A 21,752-nucleotide genomic window follows, 5' to 3' on the forward strand; every position below is an offset into this window, starting at 1 on the left:
TGTTAGTATGGCATAGTGAATAATACCCCTGACCTCCATGCGGTAGACTGGGGTTCAGTTCTCTACTTGAACAAGCGCACCAGGCTATACCAATAAGAGTGCTTGGGCAAGGCTCCTAATGCTACACTCACCTACTTCTTTAGCATGATTCAATTGTAAGTCGCTCTGGATAAAAGTGTCTACCAATAGCATAAATCAGTTAAGCAAACTCTGGAGACATTAGACCCAACCAGATCATTCAAAAATATTATCATCCAATTTTATCAGTTAACTGATACATTGATAAAGTGCTAATACTATGGTAACATATAATAATACTATTAATAGAACCATTACTACTGATATATCGATATAGTGCTGTTACTACTGTAATTACATCACCCAAGTACACAAGTTTTTGTTCTGAAAGATCATGGTGTGAGTAATCTAATTTCAGAGGTGCAATTCTTTCTAGCTTTCAGACTCTCTCAGTCTTAGTTCTGTCATTGCAGCCCTTTTCACTCTATTTACTGCAGCAACTCATGTTGTAATTATGACAATAATATAATACATTGTTAGAGTATGGGCTCATGATGTTACATTAATTTGCCAAGGACACCCTAAACATCACCTGCAGTTCTTCAGTTGGCTTATTGCTCCAAAAATACACATAGAAGCACCTGTCATATATCATTTTTATAGGATAGATTATAGATTATAGGATTCTGATCATTCCTTTGTGTTTGGTAAATGTGTGTAGCTTCTCTCAAAAGACTTGCTCCAGATTCAGAAGGTGGAGCACATGTGGCTACATCTGTTGGCAGGCTTTTAGTGGAGGATGCTCTTGAAGTATGCATAGACAGGGGTGCACTATTTGATAGTGAAACCATGGCAAAGTACTGTCCTCACTCCAGGCCATGTCTTTCAAAAGAACCCTTGCAAATGGGCTTTTTTTTACAATTACTTAGAGAGTTCACTCAGGCTTAATCAATGAGCCCTGACAAGATGAGAACATTACTTACTAACAAAAAGAAAAGGAGGGGGGGAAGCAAATAATGGAGGCATCCTATATAGCAAAATAAACAGCAGAATTGCTTAGATAAAGTGTCATAGACTGCCAGATTAAGCCAGTTTCCTGGCTTTCCAGTGTCCATTTTTGAGAGGCCTTTGGCTGCACCGCTGTCTCTTCTGATTCGATCGGCTCAGTCACCAAAATCTATGAAAGCTGCCCGATGGCCTGATGCTCCACTATGTGCACTGCTCCTATTAATGAGAAAATGGGTCACTTCTTTGGAAATTTACCTCTGCATCATAGCAGTCTCATTTCAGATGATCTCATGATAAAAAAGGAACATTTCCATGCTTAAAAACATGTGCATAGGTATAGGGCTGGGTATAGAAATGACCAGGTTACTTCAGAATCTTCAAATATTGAAATATTTAATGTCATTTACAACCCAATTTCAGTACTTAGGTAAACAGTCTGTTTTAACTTGGTATTGGCATAGACCAGGGGGGCAACCCAAATGTTAAGAAGAGCCATTTTGTCCTTTCAACAAAAATCAAACCACCTTGTGAGCCACATTTTATGTCCATGAAACCATCCTGTAAATGTGTGCTGATTATTAATGTAGGCTAAAACAATCATTTGACTTATTGGGCTCTGCTTTAAGCTTCAGCCAAGCTATAGCTGCTTTTCTCGCATCTCCAGCAGGAAACTTTTTGGCAAAAGTGGAATAGACTGAACAATTTTGAACAAGAGGCTGACGAACGAGAAACTGACTTCAGCTTTGCAACCGGTGTTTGACAGTTTCTTGTGGCAGATTATATGTATCAGGAAGCCAGATGGAATGATTGAAAGTGCAAATAAGTCATTTTTTTCTCTGAATTGTTGATGTACATCTACAATCTTTCTCTTTCCCTTTTCATTAACTACTGGCTAGGTGAGATTCTTGTCTGCGTTGCTACAGTGACTAGTTGTCTGTGCACCAACCTTCAGGTTTACAGATTGGTGAATTAGCAGATATAGGCCACGTTAACTCCAGCGTTCAAGTTCAAATTTGTGTTAGAATCACACTTTGAATTGCTTCAACAGGGTGGTAAATGGGCAGCAAGCGGCTTCTGGAGACGCATGTTGTTGACCCCAAGTATTGACGAATTTTGAGCAATACTTTGTCCTGCATGGCACTGAAATGCTTTGACTAGATTTTATCTCAATACACACTGGAAATAAATCATAAGTGGCATAATTCATTAGTGATGCAGTTCTTTGACTAGAGGGCCATATCTGAAGAATCTGGTTTAACATATTTAAATCTGCCCCCAGAGTATTTGGTGCACTTGTATGTCCACACTGGCCTTAGCCACCACATGGCCAGAGCCCACCATATGGCAGAATGGGGACTGATTCCTCACCTGGCCAAGCTCACTGTACCAGTAAGAGTCCTTGGACAAGACTCCTAATGCTACATTTGTCTACATCGTTAAAAGTAAAAGTAAGTCACTCTGGTTAAGAGCATCTACCAGATGCATAAATGCAAATGAAATATGGACTGGTATGTGGATCTGGAAATGTCTGCCTGCTATCATTTCCTATCACAATGAGAGACTCCATGCTGCCTTTATTGTTGGATGCACTGCAGGAATTTTTCTGAATAAATGCGCACATTCAGAAGGCAGTTCATGTCACTATGGAAATTATTTAATTTATTATTGATTAGATAATCAGAAGAATAATAAAAGGCCACTGAAGTGTGAAGTATGTTCCTATTCATGTGTTTTCTTGCTTACAAAAGTAGCTCCCAATGGAATGATGGAATAACATGGAATTCATACTAAATAACTGATATAAATAGCACTTTGTATTTAATTGTACTCTGAATTTTTATGACAGACTTTATAACAAGCAGATTATTAGGATGTTTGTTCCAGGATAATTGGTCTTGTTTAGATGCTTTCATATGAACCTGGCTTCTGCTTCAGTAGTGCTGAATATGTTTCTGTACAGGCAGCAGGGCAAGCCCATGTCCATCTGTTCAAGCTCAATTCTGCCATCCCACTCTCCGCCCCCTTCTTTTTCCTCTTTTGTACTTTGCCGGTGCAGATCAATCAGGCTTCAGCTGCTCATGCTGGAGAAAGAGACAGCCATAATGGATTCTGCTCTCTATTTGTAACGCAGCTCTCTTGCGCGTGTCCCAGTCACCACAGTGTGTTTTGCTGAATGGACCGGTTCTGTTGAGGGAAGCAGTATTGCAGAGAATTTAAAAGAATCAGTTCTGTTGAAGGAATCAGTTCTACTGAATGAATCATTTCTGTTAAAAGTTTGATTTCTGTTCGTTCGTTAAAGCTCCGTGGCCTTGCTCTGTCCAGGCCTTCTGCCCTCGCACTGCTTGCTATCAGCTGGGCCTGTGTGTGTCTGTGTGTGATGTGGTGCCAGAGCAGACTCCTGTGAGCCTGCGGCCTGCTGCCAGACGCAAGCACTGGCCTGGTGGCCCTGCAGCCCAGCTGTTCTCCACCGTAACCACCAGCAGTAGGGCTAGGCTCAGCCTGCTCTCAGAGCCTGAGGCCTTCAGAACAGAATCAGCATCACATAGTACATTCAGCCTTTAGAGTTCACCTTCACACAGTCACAACTACGAAAGAATGATGTTAAAAAAAGGACAAAATGCTGAAAACATGTATTTAAAAAAATTACACAGAAGCCACAACAACTAAATACAATATAAGTAATTATATAAGTAATATATAATTTTATATTAATTATTTTATATTTTATATTATATTTTATATTATAATTTTATAATAATATGTAATATTATATTAATTGCTAATATAATAATATAATTTTTTCAGTATTTATTGTATCCATGCTTTGCCTTTATTACAGCTTTCATTCTTTTTAGGAGACTTGCTCCCAGTTTTTAAAAGATATCTGCAGGGACATTTTTCCACATGCTGCTTCCATTCTGCTTCTCACCATCCAAAATAATCTCAAACACATTCAGTGATGTTGAGGTCTGGACTCTGGGGTGGTCAGTCCATGGTTCTGAGAACACCAGCAGATGCTTTGTGTAATTTCCTTATTTTTCATCTGTTTCCTTTTGTCAGTGAGGTTTCTTGACCACTTCACAGTCTTTCAGACCCATAGCACTGAGTTGTCTTCTCACTCTGGAAGGGTGGTCTTTGAACTGTGGACTTTTGCACAGTACATTACAATGTGTACATGTACATTTTTGGTCAACACTGCGTCCACTATTTCTGATTTGGAAAGTGATATATTTTGTCATTTTGGCTTATTGGTGTGGATGGTATCAGTATCAGGCTGACAACAGCAGGAAATAATGGATGAGATATGATCTGATGATGAAAGAATCAACAAATCTGTCCTGAAACAGTGCTTCCTCACACTGTGTGATGTGTAGATTGTTGCTGTGGGTTAGTAGAGTGACTGAGTAGTTTCAACATGATGGACTTCTTTTAGATGCTCATCTTAAGTAAAGTTCGTTCATTAAAACTAGCTCATTTTGCAGCTTAATAGTTGTTAAAGAAAAAAAGATTAGAGCTGATGCTCAATCATCAATACCAGTATTGGTATCAGAAAAGGAAATTTGGTACCGTGGTCTCTAATTTTAACTATTCAAGCATAAAATTGTTTGAAATGTGAAATTTCTATTTATGTCAAATATGTTTAATTATATGATGGAAACTTTAGTTATTAAGTTTGTACATGTTTTTAAAATAAAAGCAACATCAAACACAAAAGGTAGCCTATGTTACGTGTATAAAAACATTCACTTTAGTTTGTCATAAAATAAATAATCACCTCTTCAGTGTCCAAAGTCTTCCTTCCAAGTTCTGATAATTAAACATAATTGCAGCCACATTTTCAGAATGTAACAAAAAATAAACTATAAAAATAACCCAGAGTCATGTAAGGGATTTCTTTTGGGCACATTCACAGCCTCAATTCACTGCAGTAAAATATCCAGTAATGTCTAAGATTTTATATTCTTCAGCTTAAGCTGCTTAGCTTTTCTTGTAGGCCATATATGTCAGTGTCACGATTAGCAGTTCAAGGTATTATCTTCTCAGGTTGAAGCTGTTTATACTCAGACAATTCTAGCCTGACTCAAGGTGTTGATGTAAGGCATCATAGCAGGGATTATTTAAGTCAGGCTTATAAATGTGGATAAACAGCTGATTGAGGATTAAACCTCAGCGTTCGGTGTGATCTTCGGAGAGGCAGGTGTTTACTCATCTTTCTTGGATTAATCCTTTTTATAATCTGGAACACGCAAGTGCTTAAAAGCAACACTAATGGTTCACATAATCAGCCATTTTCCACCACAAAGGTCCTGCGGGAAAGCTGGAGATTCTGGCTTTGGATTGGTTTGTAATGTGATTTGTTTCTCGTTTATTGTGTTAATGTATTAATTTGATCTTTGCCTTACGGTTAGAATATTGACCCTCTTGAACAGTGAGTAAAACAGACTGTGGTTTATGTCTTATGAATATAGAGGGTGATATTGATGACTGATTGACTGACATTTTTAACACTTCATCTATTAATATTTTTCATTATAGGTTCAAAAAAAGAAGCTGAAGACATTTTTTATTAGCTGTTGTGTTTTGTGTGTAGTGTTATCAAGTCATCTTAAGACATCTAGACACCTTCTCTAATGGTTTAAAACTATATTTCAGCAGTAAGCATGTTTTGCCAGTAAACAGCATTAGAATAAATACAGATAAACATAAATACACATTGCAAAAAATGGTGTCTTGTCAAGTGAAATCATCTTAAATCTAGTAGATATATATAAAAATTCCCATTTTTGAGACGGTTGTGCATTTATTATAAGATGATCTAGCTTTTTGCTAGACATTTTTGTTTTCAGTCATTTTATTAGTGAAATTATCTCACTATGTTGGCAGATAATTTTGCTTTTTTTAAAAAAAACAAGCAAAATTGTCTTCCAACATAGTGAGACTATAATATAGTGAGCCATTTTAGATTTATTTTCTATATTTAAGATAATTCAACTTGACAAGAATCCATTTTACAATGCAGAAAAAGTAAACAAGAATTTATTGTTTTTAATAAAGCAGTTGATATCTTACAAGCTGGTTAGAAGAACACAAGTTTGGTTGTAGTTTTCTCACTGCACTCCAGCCATCGTATGGATTTGTTAAATTCTACGAGCGGCACCTGATTTACTATAATTAAATGTTTATTAGATAAATCAGAAATTTCTGCCACAAGGAGAGGTTTGGAAATGGTTAACATTGACAGATACACATTTATGGCATTTGGCTGACGCTCATATTCAGAGCGACTTACAATTTGATCATTTTACACAGGTAGGCCAAGGTGGTGTTAGGAGTCTTGCCCAAGGACTCTTATTGGTATAGTGTAGGGTGCTTGAACCCCAGTCTACAGCGTAGAAGGCAAAGGTGTTAACCACTACACCACACTACACCAAACACAGTAATAACTTGTATTGATTTGTGTTTATGCTAATATTTTTGTTTATTTGAGGATATAAACATCTACTGAGTAATTAAATAGCTTGTGAAAACAGGTTTTCTCAGGTCCCTTGCACAGTATTGGGCATGTTTCATTTTGTTTCTTTTTGTGCCATTATTTTTTAATCCTGTGTTCTATTTTTCTTTTTATTTTCATTCTTATTTTTAGTTTTAGTTTTATTTGCATCTTACTTTTACTTTTAATGATAACTGTATTCTGTTTATTCCTGTCCACTGTTTATTAACACTGTTATATTTTATTGTGAAACACCTTGAGCTGCATGGGCATATTGATATAATATCAGTATCAGCAGATATTTGCTTAAAAAAACATCCAACAGCAAATCCATGAAGAATCATAACCATATTTATGTTTTCCGTTGTTTATAGGACAGCTTTCCAGCCAGATTCGGAGGGATTCATTTTGTGAACCAGCCGTGGTACATCCATGCTCTGTATACGGTCATCAGGCCCTTCCTGAAGGACAAAACAAGAAAAAGGGTGAGTGAGTGTGTGTGTGTGTGTGTGTGTGTGCGTGCGTGCGTGCGTGCGTGCGTGCGTGCGTGCGTGCGTGCGTGCGTGCGTGCGTGCGTGCGTGCGTGTGTGTGTGTGAGAGAGAGCTAATCAGATTAGCACTAACATCAGTAACTTCGGAGAATGTCACTAGATAAAGGACAAGCAGGCCTCCAATAGTCATTAACTGTTTGTTTTTTCCCTGCTGTGCAGATTGTTGTGCTTGGTAATAAGGTTTGAGTGCAACACTTGTGTAGTCCTTTAAACTATCAACATGTCTGTATCGTCTAGTATTTTGCCAAAGAAACTGGAAACACTACAGATGTAAACACGCCACTTATGAAGTCAAATGTTTTAACTGCCTCATTAGCAAATTAAAAAGCAGCCTGTGATGAATATTGTATAAAAACACTGAGTTTCTATCAAATGTAAACCCTTTACTTTCATCAATATTAATATGGATTACCGTGACAGCTCTGTCTATCACATCAGTAATGTAATAGAAAGGAGCAGGCAGGCATTAGATGATCACTATCTGTTTTCTTCCTGTTGTGTCATGCGCAGATTTTCATGCATGGGAATAATCTGAATAGTCTACACCAGCTGATTGTGCCAGAGATCCTGCCCTCAGAACTGGGCGGCATGCTGCCCCCCTACGACATGGGGACATGGGCCAGGACGCTGCTGGACCACGCTTACGATGAGGAAACTGACTACTGCCCCGAGTCCTACACGCTCTCAGTGAAGGACCTGGAGAAAGACCTGTCCCCAAAAACCATGAAAAGGTCAGTTAGTCCTTCCCCATCTGCCTGCTTTGTTCTTACACATGATCTGTGCATATTTTTCATAAAACCTATAGTTTTTATTCTAAAATTTGGTTGGAGGAGCTGGGAAATATACGATATGCTTACTTCATTTTATTTAAAAATCTGTATGAACATGAAAAAGAGAAAATGTACCTTATTTGTCTGCAACGGTGCTACGTTGTAGCCAAAATGAAGTGATTATAGTAATATAAGACTGGATTTTGCAATTTACACAAACAGCACAGTAACTAAAAAACACATGCCCTGAAAACACTCTTTGGCACAGATCTCTTTAAAACACTGACGAATCACCCTGAAGTTTGGTGGGAGACCGTGGCTAAGAAATGTGGTAATGTGGCCAGAAGCACACGCTGCTTTACCTGCTTTAACAACGCAAAAAGTTCTGCGTATTGCCGTATTGCCTATGCTCCCTTTAAAATTACTTTTGTACTTGAGTAGAAATGTACATTTTTTTTACTCAAATGAAAGTAAATTTACAGCAACAGTAACAGTATGTATTTTTTGTCCACCTTTGTATGTAATTACTTTGGCGTGCAGTTAAATAATACATTATAATTCCTTTTGATTTACATTATGTATTGACAAGTTTTAATTTCTTTGTTTTTATTTTGAAAAATTCCAAATTGTGGCAAAATGTGCACAATATTCAACCTTTTAAACACAATAATAATTGTTCATCAGATTCAAATCATAAAGTGTCTTCCTACAAACGCAAATGCAATATTGTTTGAAAATATTAAATCTGTAATTGTAAATGAATTTCTCAGCTTGTTTTAATCATCTATGCATACAGAAATAATTGCTCCAAAATGACAACATTTTTGTTGTTGGTGCTGATAACTGTGGCTTCTGAGGGTTAAGACCAAGAATACATCATTGTTTGTATTCTTCATGCTGTTGTGAGGTTATTGCATCATTACACTGAGCTGTTGCCAGCTGAGTCAGATGGATATGAGATTGTTGATGAGCTTACATTAAAAGCTGAGAGTGTGGGGGTCCTCTTCATTAGGATTTGAGGTTGCCTGATCTTTACTCACACAGACAATGCGTGATTAATGGGAGTCGCAGTGAGCTAGTTAACACGGCTGAAATGAATCTGATGTGAACAGTTCTTTTCAACAATGTACAAGGAATAGCACTAATTATATTGGCTTGTTTGGTGGCAGAAACACAGTTTTTTTTTTCTTGCCAGTGTTCGTTTCTTTGTTTGTTCAGCACTCATTCTTTTGAATCGCTCCGAGGGCTGCCTGAGAGCACGTCACTGAGCAGCTTGCAAGACCTGCAAATGAGCAGCAGTTCTCAGAAAGGCCTGTGTGCATTCCCCGAATTCTCATTGTTACATTCTACCTTCTTTCGGCGGGCAGTAGTTTGTAGTTACTCTCCAGATTAAAGTGATAAAGTTTAGTGAGGAGCTACGTTTTCATCATTTGGCCCTTTTCCCCAATGTAGTCAATTAGCCAAGAAATGGTTTGCGTCTGAAGGCTAATGTATGAGTAATAATAGCTGACACCCCACCAGTGAAGAGTGTGCACATTGCATGGCTAAATCATCACACACTTGCCTCAAACCATGTGCAGTTATTAAGTAATCTCAAATAGACTTTCTTGTATGGTTTCTGACACTGAATGTGACATAATTATTATACTTATTATAGTATACTAACTATAGAGGAATATAACCAAAAAAAGTGGAATTTAAAGGTGTGATAAATCAGACTGGGTCAGATGTACACAGATGCAAAAAGATGATACAGGCTGAGATTAATACCAAAAAAACAGTAATCTGAAAGCATGAGGCAAAGAGCAAAAACCATGAACAGTCCAGTATCAATCAGGGGAAAAACAGTTAGCCAAAACTAGTCCAAACGGCATGTAATGGTCAAAAACACGGAACACTTAGTATGTACAGGAACGAGATCCCTGGGGCAATACTTCTCAAAGTGTGAGTGGTGAGCAAACAGCATTTAAAGAGTCTGTTGATTGTCAAAACTGAGGTGAGCTAGATCTGTGGAATGGCTCACGATTGGCTGGTGGCTCTGAGGTGTTAGCCACGTTGCTCGCTGTAGCATCCTGGGGAGCTTTGTGGCAGATGAGCCTCTGAACCAACTGAGCTGGAGCCTGCCAATAGAAATTTGGCTGGTATTAATATAGGTCTTACCTTTTTAGGTCACAACACTGGTGATGCGCGAAATTCAGCATCACTCACAATTTGACATCCTTTTATAATTGAAATTAGCCATTTTCTACTCAGTAGATGATGTACCAACCTGTTAGTTTGTCAGAGATATGTATTCCTAGCTAACATCAGCTAGAGCGGCAGTTCGAAAAGAAGCAGTGGTTGGTTTCACAGGTCTCTGCTAGCCTTCACCCTCCTAGCATTGGTAGTATCATTGGTAGTAGTGGGTGGAATTGGAAACGACTAAATTGGGGAGAAAATTGGGTAAAAAAAATGTGTATGTATGTATTTATGTATGTATTTATGTATTAGGGCTGTCAAACTATTTAAAAATGTAATCGCAATTAATCTCAGGATTTCATATAGTTAATCGCGATTAATCGAATTTTTTTTCTGTGTAAATGTTATAAAAAATGAGGATTTTTAAGTGAAATGTTACAATTAAAATGGTGAACACATTTTGTGCTAAATGTACTTATATTAAAAACTGCTGGGACGAGAAAACTGTAAGGGAGTTTTGTTCACTCACATACTAGGCAGTAATACTGAAAACACAAAACTTGGATTTGTAATAGATTAGGGAGCTGCCGTCTCAAATATAAGACATGTAGTCACACACTACTGTGTCTCGGTTCAGATACGTGCAACAAAAGAAAATAAAAACTAAATAAAACTTCAGCTGTATTCAGTCACAGCCTATAGGACTTCACAGTCCTGCGCAAACAAAAGTAAATTACAGAAAGTTGGACTTCATTAAAGACATGTAGTGTCAGACCACAGTGCTACAGAGCTGTAAACAGTATAGTGAGTAGCCACGTTTACATGCAGCCTACTAATCCGTTAATAATCCGACTAATAGCTCAATCGGGATAGAATACGTCTATGTAAACACCTCAATTGGAATAGTCTAGTCCGATTGAGGCCATTCAGAATACAATTTCTATCCGATTGAACGAGGTGGGTAAACATCTAAATAACCCGTTAGATGGAAGAATAATATCACCTGAATCCGATTACACTCCAATCGGAACGTGTAAGTATGTTCTGCGCATGCGCGGCACATCATAGTGAAAGGTTAATACTGGTCAACACGACTGGGCCTCACGTGATGTTCGCTGTCATGGTAAAGTTTACTCTGAGTGCTGCTCCACGCATGCGTGTCATTTTGCATCAGATTACTTGTAGAGAGCATGTAAACGAAGATTTTCATCATGCAGTTTAATTGAGTGAGAATAAACACCTCAGTCTGAGTCTGTAATCCGATTGTTTTCAGTCGGATTGGCAAAAATCTTTGCATGTAAATACAGACACTCACTCCTCTACTCTTAATGAGAGACGCTGCGGACGGTCAAGTCTTAACATGAACTACGGATGACTCGCAGGGACAAACAGAATTTGCGTTAACGCCACTATTTTTTAAAATCGCGTTAAATTGAGACCGTGTTAATGCCTTATTATCGCGTTAACTTCGACAGCCCTTTTACATATCTATATATCTATATATCTATCTATCTATCCATCCATCCATCCATCCATCTATCTATCTATCTATCTATATATATATATATATATATATATATATATATATATATAGTGGGCCTATCACTGTAGGGGGAGGTTTCAGAACAAACAAGGCTGTGATTGGGAGTTCTGTTCAGCAAGCAGTTTGCTGAATAAGCTCCTATTTCACCAAAAACAATTTGTCCTCAATTGCTGGCTTTTGACATTAATGTTTGAGTAGCGTAGTGTAATATTTTAATACATCTTGACACATACAGTTCTGTTAAAACACTGAATTGTTAGCGTACATATTTTCTTCATCTTCCTGAAATGCAGCATTTTCAGTATTCCAACACTGGCATCTGCAACGATTTACCATGTTAATATTATTACCTATAAAAATGGACAAAAGTGCATTACATAGCTAAAAGCAGTAGCAGCAGCCGTCATGCAGCCTGAATTTTGCCCAATCTTCTGAAATAGTCTTTCTGAAACTTCTTTAAAACTGTTTGAATTGTAGGGCCTGATTTTAGGCCTTTTTTTGTCTTACTGTCTGAACTGTAAAATGGAATTCCAGAGTAATTTTAATGCACTACAATCTCCCACAATGCACTTATAATTTAGAGTGAATCCCATCGATCTCAATGTATGTCAAAGTGCATTTGCTACTTGTTACTAAACAATGGTCAGAATAACATTAGCTTACATTACCGGTAGCTGGTGAGTCTGTTATTAACTAAGCCTGTCAGATTCTCTCGACTTTCATTCTTTGTCTATGTTGAAGCTGCTGCTCCTGTTTTCAGCTATGCAAAGTACAGTATATCATACAGTGTCAGACACCACATAAAAAGCCTGAGATTATTTAAAGGGCACATACCTTCTTTTGTTCTTGTGTCCATTTATGATTTTTAAATGGGTTTATGTACCAGAATTAGTCATAATTTATTTTTATATGACCACTTTCAAACTTCTGTTTATTAGCCTGGACTGTATATAAGTGAGCTCCATTCTCATTGTCTGCTCTGTATTTTGCTTCATTCAAGAAGCAGACCTGGCTGAAACACTCCTTATACCTATGAATAGGGACTAAACTGCTGTAGGCTAAATAGGTGGTTATATGGAAATGTGTTGGTTTTTGTGATCAAAACAAAGGTTACAAAAGTCCGTTTTTGCAGATTAGTGTTCATATATGGACTGTATGGACTGTATGGACTGGGGATTTGGCAGCATATTTTAAAATTTTACTTCACAAAAGGGAGGAAAATTTCATCTTAAATGATATGGGCTACACTAACCTCATAGCCCGAGTGCAAAACTAAAGAAGCAAGCTTTGGTCACCAAAGTCTTGGCTGAGGGCCTGCATTTGGGGTAAGGTCTAGAAATTGCAGTTCATTGTCTTTAATGTCTCCAGGGGTGTCTCGACTTACTGGGTCATGAAATCAGCTTTAGACGTAAAAGATGCTGCCAGGAGCTGCCCTCAATGAGTGATACTCTGGAGTAACATGCTCTGGAGCATGAACAGATGTGATGGAGCTTTACCTTTGGCAGTGATCTGACTTTTCCACTCCTGCCTCCACTGCTGCAGTACCACGGAGAGTTCATTGAGGAAAAGCATGTAGACGTGTGACAGAGCAGGAGAGCGCTACAGCCCAAGGCACAGCGGCTTCTGTAGAGCTCCCTTTTGGAAATCCCACTGTTTGTGTCCATCATGGACTCGCAGTAGTGGAAGTACATCGGCTTTAGTTTGTGTAGGATCAGCAGATCAGTGTGAGTTAGATGTATCGCGGCTGACGTTTCTACCTCCCCAGCCGCTAATAAAACACATGGCAGAGACTCGGGCTTTTTACTCAAATGACAATTTGATTTCCCCAAGCTGAGCAGTTTATTATATTGCCAATTATTCCTTTGTGTAACAGTGTCGTGAATAATAGAAAATGTTGGCCCGCAAAAAAAGCCTGCCTCACCCACAGGCCTTAAAAGGACTACATTAGTCAGAGTAATTGACTACACGCACTTGTGATTGTCTGCTCTTGAAAGATCATCTGAACATTTTCAAAGCAACTTTTTTTTTTTTTTTTGCTGCTAATGCTGCAATGCACACCACTGCTCCCAAAGTACTTCATCATCAGAAGCTGAAAAATGAGGCTTTTTATCCTACAGTTTTACCCATTTTCTCATTTGCAAATGAAATATGTTTCCATATTTTTTTAAATATGCAGTAAAGTTATTTATTTAATTATTTATTTATTGACATTATATACATTCTAAAAATTGACACAATTACATACGTTTCATCCACATATGTGCCTATCCAATATATTGATGTGCATGTATTGACATATATCTGTATACCAAAAAATTGAGTGATACACTTCTTGTAAGTCACTCTGGATAAGAGCGTCTGCTAAATACTGTAAATGTAAATGTAAAATATAAAAAATAAATATTTTTAGCACCTACATTTTTCTTTCCCCTGAGGCACATATATGACTTCTTGTAGTTTTATGTGTCATAACTCTGACTATTTTACAAACTTCTCTTTATCCCTTAGAATTACACAGGCCGTTCTTGTAATGCTTTACGTAAATGAGCTCAGTCCTGATGATAATAATAGTAATAATAATTATAATAATCTTTATTTATATAGCATTTTTCATGCTGGTGGCAGCTCAGAGTGCTTTACAGACAGGTGATTAAGCTTAATAGTAATACAAGAAATTATAAGTAATTATAAGGAAAATCATATAAAACAATGACAGATCAAATTAAAAGATAAATACCAAGAGACGTTGAGTTCTAATTAAACGGCAAGTGAAAGCGATGCAACAGTTTCTTAAAAGTGAGCACTGATCTTGACTCTCTGATAAAAGGTGGAATTGAGCTCCACAGTTTAGAAGCAGAATAACTGAATGAGGCTCCTCCAAGTTTTCTGTATTTTACAGAAAGTATTTGAAGAAGGCCACTATCTGCAGATCTGAGATCATGTTCTGGAACATAAACAGACAGACGTTCTGTGATGTAAGCGGAGCTTTAAAAACACGGAATTCAAAACGGGTTTTTTTAGTTTAGTTCCCAAATATGGGCTGTATGGACTGCAAAGGTAACTCATTTGTTTTTGTAACCTAACAGTGCTTACATACGCTTACATCAAACATTTTTGGGTAGCACTTTATTTGGACTGGCCCTTTGTAGATGATTAATAAATTGAACAGATTATCAGTAACACATCAACAACATGTCAGTGAAGTCAGCATCTGAATACATTGAAGTAAATATCTTGTAGATGTTCTGTTGATATATTACTTACATTAAGTAGCTGTATTGTTAATATACTACCCCCATTACGCAAACCTAACCTTACTCAACCTTACCCAACACCTAACCCTCACCCTGGCCCTAATCCTAACCCTAACTTCAACCCAAAACCTAACCCTGGCCCTAATCCTAACCCTAACTTCAACCCAAAACCTAACCCTGGCCCTAATCCTAACCCTAACTTCAACCCAAAACCTAACCCTGGCCCTAATCCTAACCCTATCCTCAACCCAAAACCTAACCCTCACCCTCATATATATATATATATATATATATATATATATATATGACTCAAAAAAAAAAAAAATATATATATATATATATAGTTTTTTTTTCATCTAAAACAACCAATCAGAGTAAAGTGTCACCCATTTTTATTTTTGCAAAAGGAAGAAAAGTTGGTTTCGCATGAAATGAACCAATTGCAAAATAGAAAAAGCCTATGAGTACAATTGAGTATGATTTCACTATTTGCAAAGAAAAACTAAACAAGTTGTAATTTAATGAAACATGCAGTTGGTCTGTGCACTTTTAATACTATTGATATCCATGACGTACTCAGAAAAGCAGTCACAGTTATTCATCATGATAATCGTAAATATTATTACCAGCTATATAACTTTCTGTATCTTCTTTATGACACATGCAGTGTTGATGAAGTACTGATGATATGCATCATATATTCAGAAAACTGTATTGTGACATCATTTATCACAAAAACATGCATTTCATATTGTCACATTGCCCATCCTTAATACCTCATTAGTTGAGCTTTTTAGCTATTTATGAAAGCATAATTTGATTTGCTCCTATACTCGTGTTGTTTTGTTTACTCAGACTGTCATGATGTTACAAGTCGCCAGTACCGCTCATGTAAATGCATCTGTCACAGTGAACTGTCCCAGATTTGTGCATGATGAATGGTAGCACTCTGTCCCCAAAGCTGCTTATGCCTCTGCTATGGAAATAAATCCAAAATAGGCCAGTGCTCTGTCCGACGTTTTTTTTTTTTTTTGGTCCATTAAATGACCTTCTCTGGCTCAATCACCAGAAAGTGCATTCGCTGTGAAACTGCAAAGAAGCAAGTTAACCCTTTAGTGCTCTGGCATTAAGGACAGTTTCTGCCTTTTAATTCACTCCTTCAGTCATGTCTCAGTGCTATAATTGCATTTATTTTATATTTGTAAAGAATGTGATCTAACAAAATCTGTTCATTTTCTCACAAACTACTACTCTGAGCAATGAAACATATGAATGTGAATATAATTCACAAGTTAGTGGCGTTTTATTGTTGCTCTGAATTAATAGATTATACAACAGTTCCGGTTGTGCAAGATGATTGGTTGAGAAGCGTTTTTTTTTTTTTTTCACACTGTATCACTCCACTGAGATGCTGTTGCTAAGCAGCGACTTTGATAGCCGTAGGAGACGCTCAAGCCATTTGAATGTTTTTACTTCTTACTTTGCACACAAACAGAAAATGGATATTTTTAAGATCACAATTGAGTGGCAGCCGATTTGGTCAGTCTCTGAAGATGAGACTACATTAGATTCCCAGACTGTCAGTTGGTTTGTATGGAGCTGGAGAACGAACTGCCGGCTGTGCAGCGAGTAGGCGGAGCTCGTTACTCTGGCGTAGCAACAAGCTGCTTAACATATTAAATGCCACATTCATGGCCCAGTTTATTTATTTCTTACTTTATTTATTTAACTGTTGTATAAAAGCAATAAAACACTCAAGGTCATGTGCTATCGCGTATAACATCATGGCTGTGACGATCTACGGCAACCAAATCACAGCTCTGATGTTATTTCGCAATAACACCCTCCCTCTCATGTTCTATTGCTTAAATAAATAAATGATAACAAAAGTGATGTCAGTTATGTTCTGAATGTGTGCTCACTATATCACAGTGCATCCATCAGTATGATTAATTCCACATGCTGATCCATTTGACTGTGACCAACGTGGCCATACACACTCACCAACTACTCTGGGTGTGGGTTTTAATCCTGTTGTCAGTGTCAGAACAAAAGCTTGTATCTCCAAAATTATATAATAATAGGAGAAGAAAAAACAATATTAACTTGCAATAGACGATAACCTAAAAATGTTATTTTCTAATTAATATTGGATCATTCTGTTTGTCCAATCACTGTGAAATTTTCACATAATAGAAAGGGCAGCTGACCAGAGTCACTAAGCAAAGACTTTAACATGATGGCAGAAAAGAGCGCTCAATAGTCTTAACAACTACTACTTTAAATTTTTGTAATCCCTGATGTGCTGAACTCATTGTAAATAGTGTTATCTCATGTAAATAAAATCATAACTTACCATGCAATAAAAGCACTCACTGTCGGCATTTTGTAGTCAGCATCATGGCCATAGGAGCTCCAAGTCTTGTTTTTTTTTTTTCTGTGAGAAAAACAAATGCTATTTTTTAAAATCTCCACTGTCACTATCTATAGTAAACCTAGAGCCATCAAATTTTGCCATACAGACATTTTTCCTCAATGAAGCTGAATTATGAGGTGGTTAGATACGATTCTAAAAATGAATATAACTGTGATATAGCTGTGGTCCTGAAGATGTTATTATGTTATGTCCCGGGGTGGCACAGTGGCGTGGTGGGTAGCACTGGGTTTGATTCCCTGGCCGGGTGAACAGGCTCCTTTCTGTGTGGAGTTGGCCTGTACTCCCCGTGTGTGATGTTGTGATCCATTTAAACCCACTGCCTTATTTGAGATAATAAGCAAAATAATCATGAGTTTATTTTTAAATTTAAACAAAAACTTTTTAAAACTATTAAAAGCATGCTGTCCCATGTTTTCATGTTGCTACTGAAAAGCATGTAGACGGGGCCTTATTTCAGCCACACCCCTGCATTTTAGAGCAAGAAGTGAGACTGCAACCCTTTTCCATCGTGGCCACATTATTAACGGCCATTTTTTAAAGTAAATGTGTCCCAAAGTCTGAAAATTATTGTATAACATAAAGAACTGTTAATACAAAAACGCATATCTACTATTAAGTAAGCTCTTTTGTGTTTTAATAAAAATATTATGATTTTATGTGTGTACAACTGTTATGCTCAAAAATTAGCCAAAATTTCACTGCCAAAACAGTCACTTCTGAAACATTTGGCAATGTTTGGCTAGAGTTATGATTGTTTTGGCAGGAACAAGATGCAATGTTTAACTATTTATTTTAGTTTTAAAAAAAATAAGGCATAGGGTCACAAAGCAAAAGGATTTTGCTTAAAAGTCTGAATTGTGTTTTGTACTCTGACTTTGAGCCAGCTTGACCGCATGATCCATAATAAAGGTGTTGTAGTTTTAATTGTACATTAAATTCATGCAACCCCATTTCAGTGACAGTGAAAAACAGTTTAGACCCGGCGTTCCTAATATGGGCATGAGAGATTGACACATGACTTCAGAGGTCAATAGTAGAGCTAAAGGTAATAATTCCAGCTTTGTTAGATCACATTCTTTACACAGGAAAATAAATTCAACAGCAGAATTGAGAAATCACATTCTTAAGAGAGAAAAGATGATCAAAAATCAGAATTGAATACCTTTTGCCTTGGCATTAAAGGGTTAATGAGTTAAAGGGGACAAATCTGACTGTATTGCAGATGACACATTAGATGTGTACTCAGCCTTTTTCAAATATTGTGTCTCGGTGCACTTCTCTGTATGTTTTAGCTCGTGTAATTTGAAGCTTGTTTACCTACACTGTATCCCATCAGCCAATAACAAACAAAAGACATTGTTAGTGATGGCTCTTGCTGAATGCTGCTTCCTCTGATGCTGATCATATTTTATTCATGCGTGCAGGTCCCAGTCGGTGGTGGAGCCCGGAGTGCTTAAACGGCCAGAAAAAGTGAAAAATGAAGAGGAGAACATGCAGCCGCTGCTTTCGCTGGACTAAAGGCTTTGAATTCCCCCGGCTACGAGCAAACTTCAAGCGCTGAGCATCGGGGAGAAGTGCACCCAGTTCCACAAGCAGAGAAAAAAAATTACAAAGGAAAAAAATGATGTTGAAAGGAAGAAAGAGCCGGAAGATGAGGAGAGCCTGTGGAAACACTGGGGAGAGACAAAGTTTAAAGTGATATTTTTGAAGCAAAGAGCTAATGGAAGACGTCCATATGTAACTGTTAAGTGCCAATTTCAAATCTGTAAATACACTTCGGATTAGGATTTGGGGAGAGTAATCGTGACATGAACACGTGTAAAAGACTGCTGTGAATATTTCTGTATGTGCTTTCTTGTGATAAGTTTGTGGAGAGTGGTGTTGTAGGAGACTGGGGGGCGGGGCTTTTGGTATTTCAAATGTCCAAATCACCAAGTGCAGCTCAGGATTTATGATTAACGATTAGTACGTTAAAAAAAAAAAAAAAAAAAAAAACAACAAAAAAAAGAAAAGCATATGGCAATTAACTGTGTCGTATAAGCATATGCTGCTTTCATTAGGGTAAATACCGAACGTTCGCTGTTCAGGTTGTAGTCTTTCAAAGCAAATACCCCTTTACACCACAGCAAGGCATAATGAATTATAGTTTTTCATACAAATATCATTTCATTTCTGCACAGGCTACACTGTGCCAGCGGTATACACTGAGTATGTCCTGAAAGGGGCCAGAATATTATTTGTTTAGTGTTTCAGAGGTGTTCCTATTTGTGTTTAATGAAAGACCCCCACTTCTATTGTCCACCCACCTACACGTTGGCTAGATATTAGGGTTGGGCTGTATAACGGTCATAAGGTACACTGCTGTATTTAAAAATGATTTGAAATTATTATTTTAAAATTCTGATGTCTCACATTTGAATTCCACATCTAAGTGGCCAAACAATCACATTCCACCTATTTGTCCTTTAGAAGAGCCTTTGATTGGTGGTGTGGGTGTTCACCAATAGGGGAGGGTCAGAGTCAAGAAAAACCTCCGAAAAACTAAGCAGTAAGTGGTTCAGCGACGACTAAGAGCTTCACACACCACAGGTCATATTCGATTTCGGCTTTCGCTCTAATTCCAGTGACCCCACTTGCCTGTGCTGGCATGTTAGGACCGCTGACTAAGCTAAGCTAGCTTAACCAAAACTCTGCAGTCCTAAACACCACAAAACAGGTTCAGTTACAGCTTTCGGCCACTCCAGTCACTCAACGTTTGCTCTCTCACACATTCGTTTCTGTCACTTATTTTAGAAGAACATGAGTTAGTCAGAGTAAAATGCACTGTGTGGGTCTGTAGCCTGCTCGCTAAGCTAAGTTACCAGATCATGCGTCAGATCCAAACACCATGGAACAGATTTAATTCACCTTTCTGTCTCTTTAATGCCAGTTGCTCAACTTCACACCCTCAAATTCACACAATTAGCATCTAAATTTGTCTTTTGTCAGCCAGAATCGCTCATGCTCTGTGGTAAGCACAGCTGTTATTATGCTAGCTAAGCTAAAGCTAACCAGCTTATCTCATACTTAGCAGTACCGTTTCAACAGTTAGCAACTGTTAAATTGATGATTTCATATTTTAAACTGATAGCTTGAAAATTGCGTGCTGTGTTCACTTATTCTGTAAGCAAACCAAGCTTTTTGATTATGTTAGGTGTGAAGTGGATACTGCCCAACTCTAGATACAATGCCTCTTCTTCCAATCTACATTGGAAATGCCATGTGTCCTCCTGCATTACATACAAAAATAACAGTAATGATATACTGTCACCATAATGGACAAGCAACATTTGCAGATTTTCGCAGCCTGCAGCATATTAATGTGTATTAATGATATTTATTTTTACCATAGACTTTGAAAAGTGTGTTCAAAATCATGCCACAATTAGATTATTATTATTTGGATTATGTGGATTGTATTAGAAACTGACTTCCCTGACTACATTAATCTTTTGTTTACCAGGTGAGTCAGCTGTGGGCCTTTGTAAGGAAAACAAGGCATACAGCTTGACTGGTTGAAGTTTATTATGCTCACCTTGAAATGACTGTGATGAAGTCTTGTTCGTGTTGATAAGGCCTGCTAGGATTCAATGAGAAAACTGCCTATGAGAAAACCATTAATAGATTGTGGGCATTGCTGCAACAGAATCAACCAATACATATTGGCTTTTAATTATGCTGGGCTATTTAAAATTTCCCTCTGTTTGCATTATTCAATTGAAGTGCAACAGGTTCTTCACAGGTGTTGAATAAAAAAATCAGAATGCCTCATACTCAAGGCTTTCATACAAGACGAAGAAGGTAGGCCTATCTGCACTATTTTTATGTTCAGTTTTGAAGTGTGTTCAGTACAACCCCTGATGTGCACTGTGAATTGAATGTTGGTACAAATTATAACACGTTAATTTTAGATCATTTTAGATTAAATTCATAGATGAGCTTGTTTAGCAGGTTTGCCATATGGCTTGGCCTAACTGTTTAGACTGTACTAGAAATGTCCACAGCAGTTTCTGGGCTAGGACCTTGATCTTCTGCGGTTACGTCACGCTGATTGTTGTGGATAGTGTCTGGCTTTGTGTTCTGGCTTGGTTCTATTGCATTGGATTTGAATTAAGCAGTCTTACCCTCTGCCCTTCTCAAGATACTGAATGCTTTTACTAATGCTTTTATCTATAGGCTTCATAAGTCATGATATGATGAAGAGTCAAAGCCACAGCTGAAAAAAAAGTCTTATTCAAGCAGAAGTATCATTCAAGCACTTTTTTTTCAGTAGTAGGGTAAAAAGAAAAAAAATGCTAAAATTGTTAGCAGCCAATTAAACTTTAATCCACAGATTTTTCCAAATTTCTGCAAAATTCAGTGTTTGAGAAGTAAACGAAGTCATTCAGATGATATTTTATTATATAGTATTTAATAGAATTTAATATATCATCTGAATGACTTTGTTTACATTATATGTGGTA

The 21,752-nt window shown here is 37.4% G+C and overlaps 1 protein-coding gene across 1 annotated transcript in view; it reads left to right on the forward strand.

Moving 5' to 3' along the window:
• Nucleotides 1-19,267, forward strand: part of clvs2 (clavesin 2) — a 37,365-nt gene extending 18,098 nt beyond the window's left edge. The window contains exons 3-5 of the mRNA XM_017683895.2: nt 6,892-7,002; nt 7,579-7,799; nt 18,675-19,267. Coding sequence (XP_017539384.1) covers nt 6,892-7,002; nt 7,579-7,799; nt 18,675-18,768 — 426 coding nt within the window. The 3' untranslated portion in view covers nt 18,769-19,267. The remainder of the gene's footprint in view (nt 1-6,891; nt 7,003-7,578; nt 7,800-18,674) is intronic.
• The last annotated feature ends 2,485 nt before the right edge of the window (nt 19,268-21,752 follow it).

This window comes from Pygocentrus nattereri, chromosome 4, assembly GCF_015220715.1.
Source record: "Pygocentrus nattereri isolate fPygNat1 chromosome 4, fPygNat1.pri, whole genome shotgun sequence".
NCBI classification, from domain to species: domain Eukaryota; kingdom Metazoa; phylum Chordata; class Actinopteri; order Characiformes; family Serrasalmidae; genus Pygocentrus; species Pygocentrus nattereri.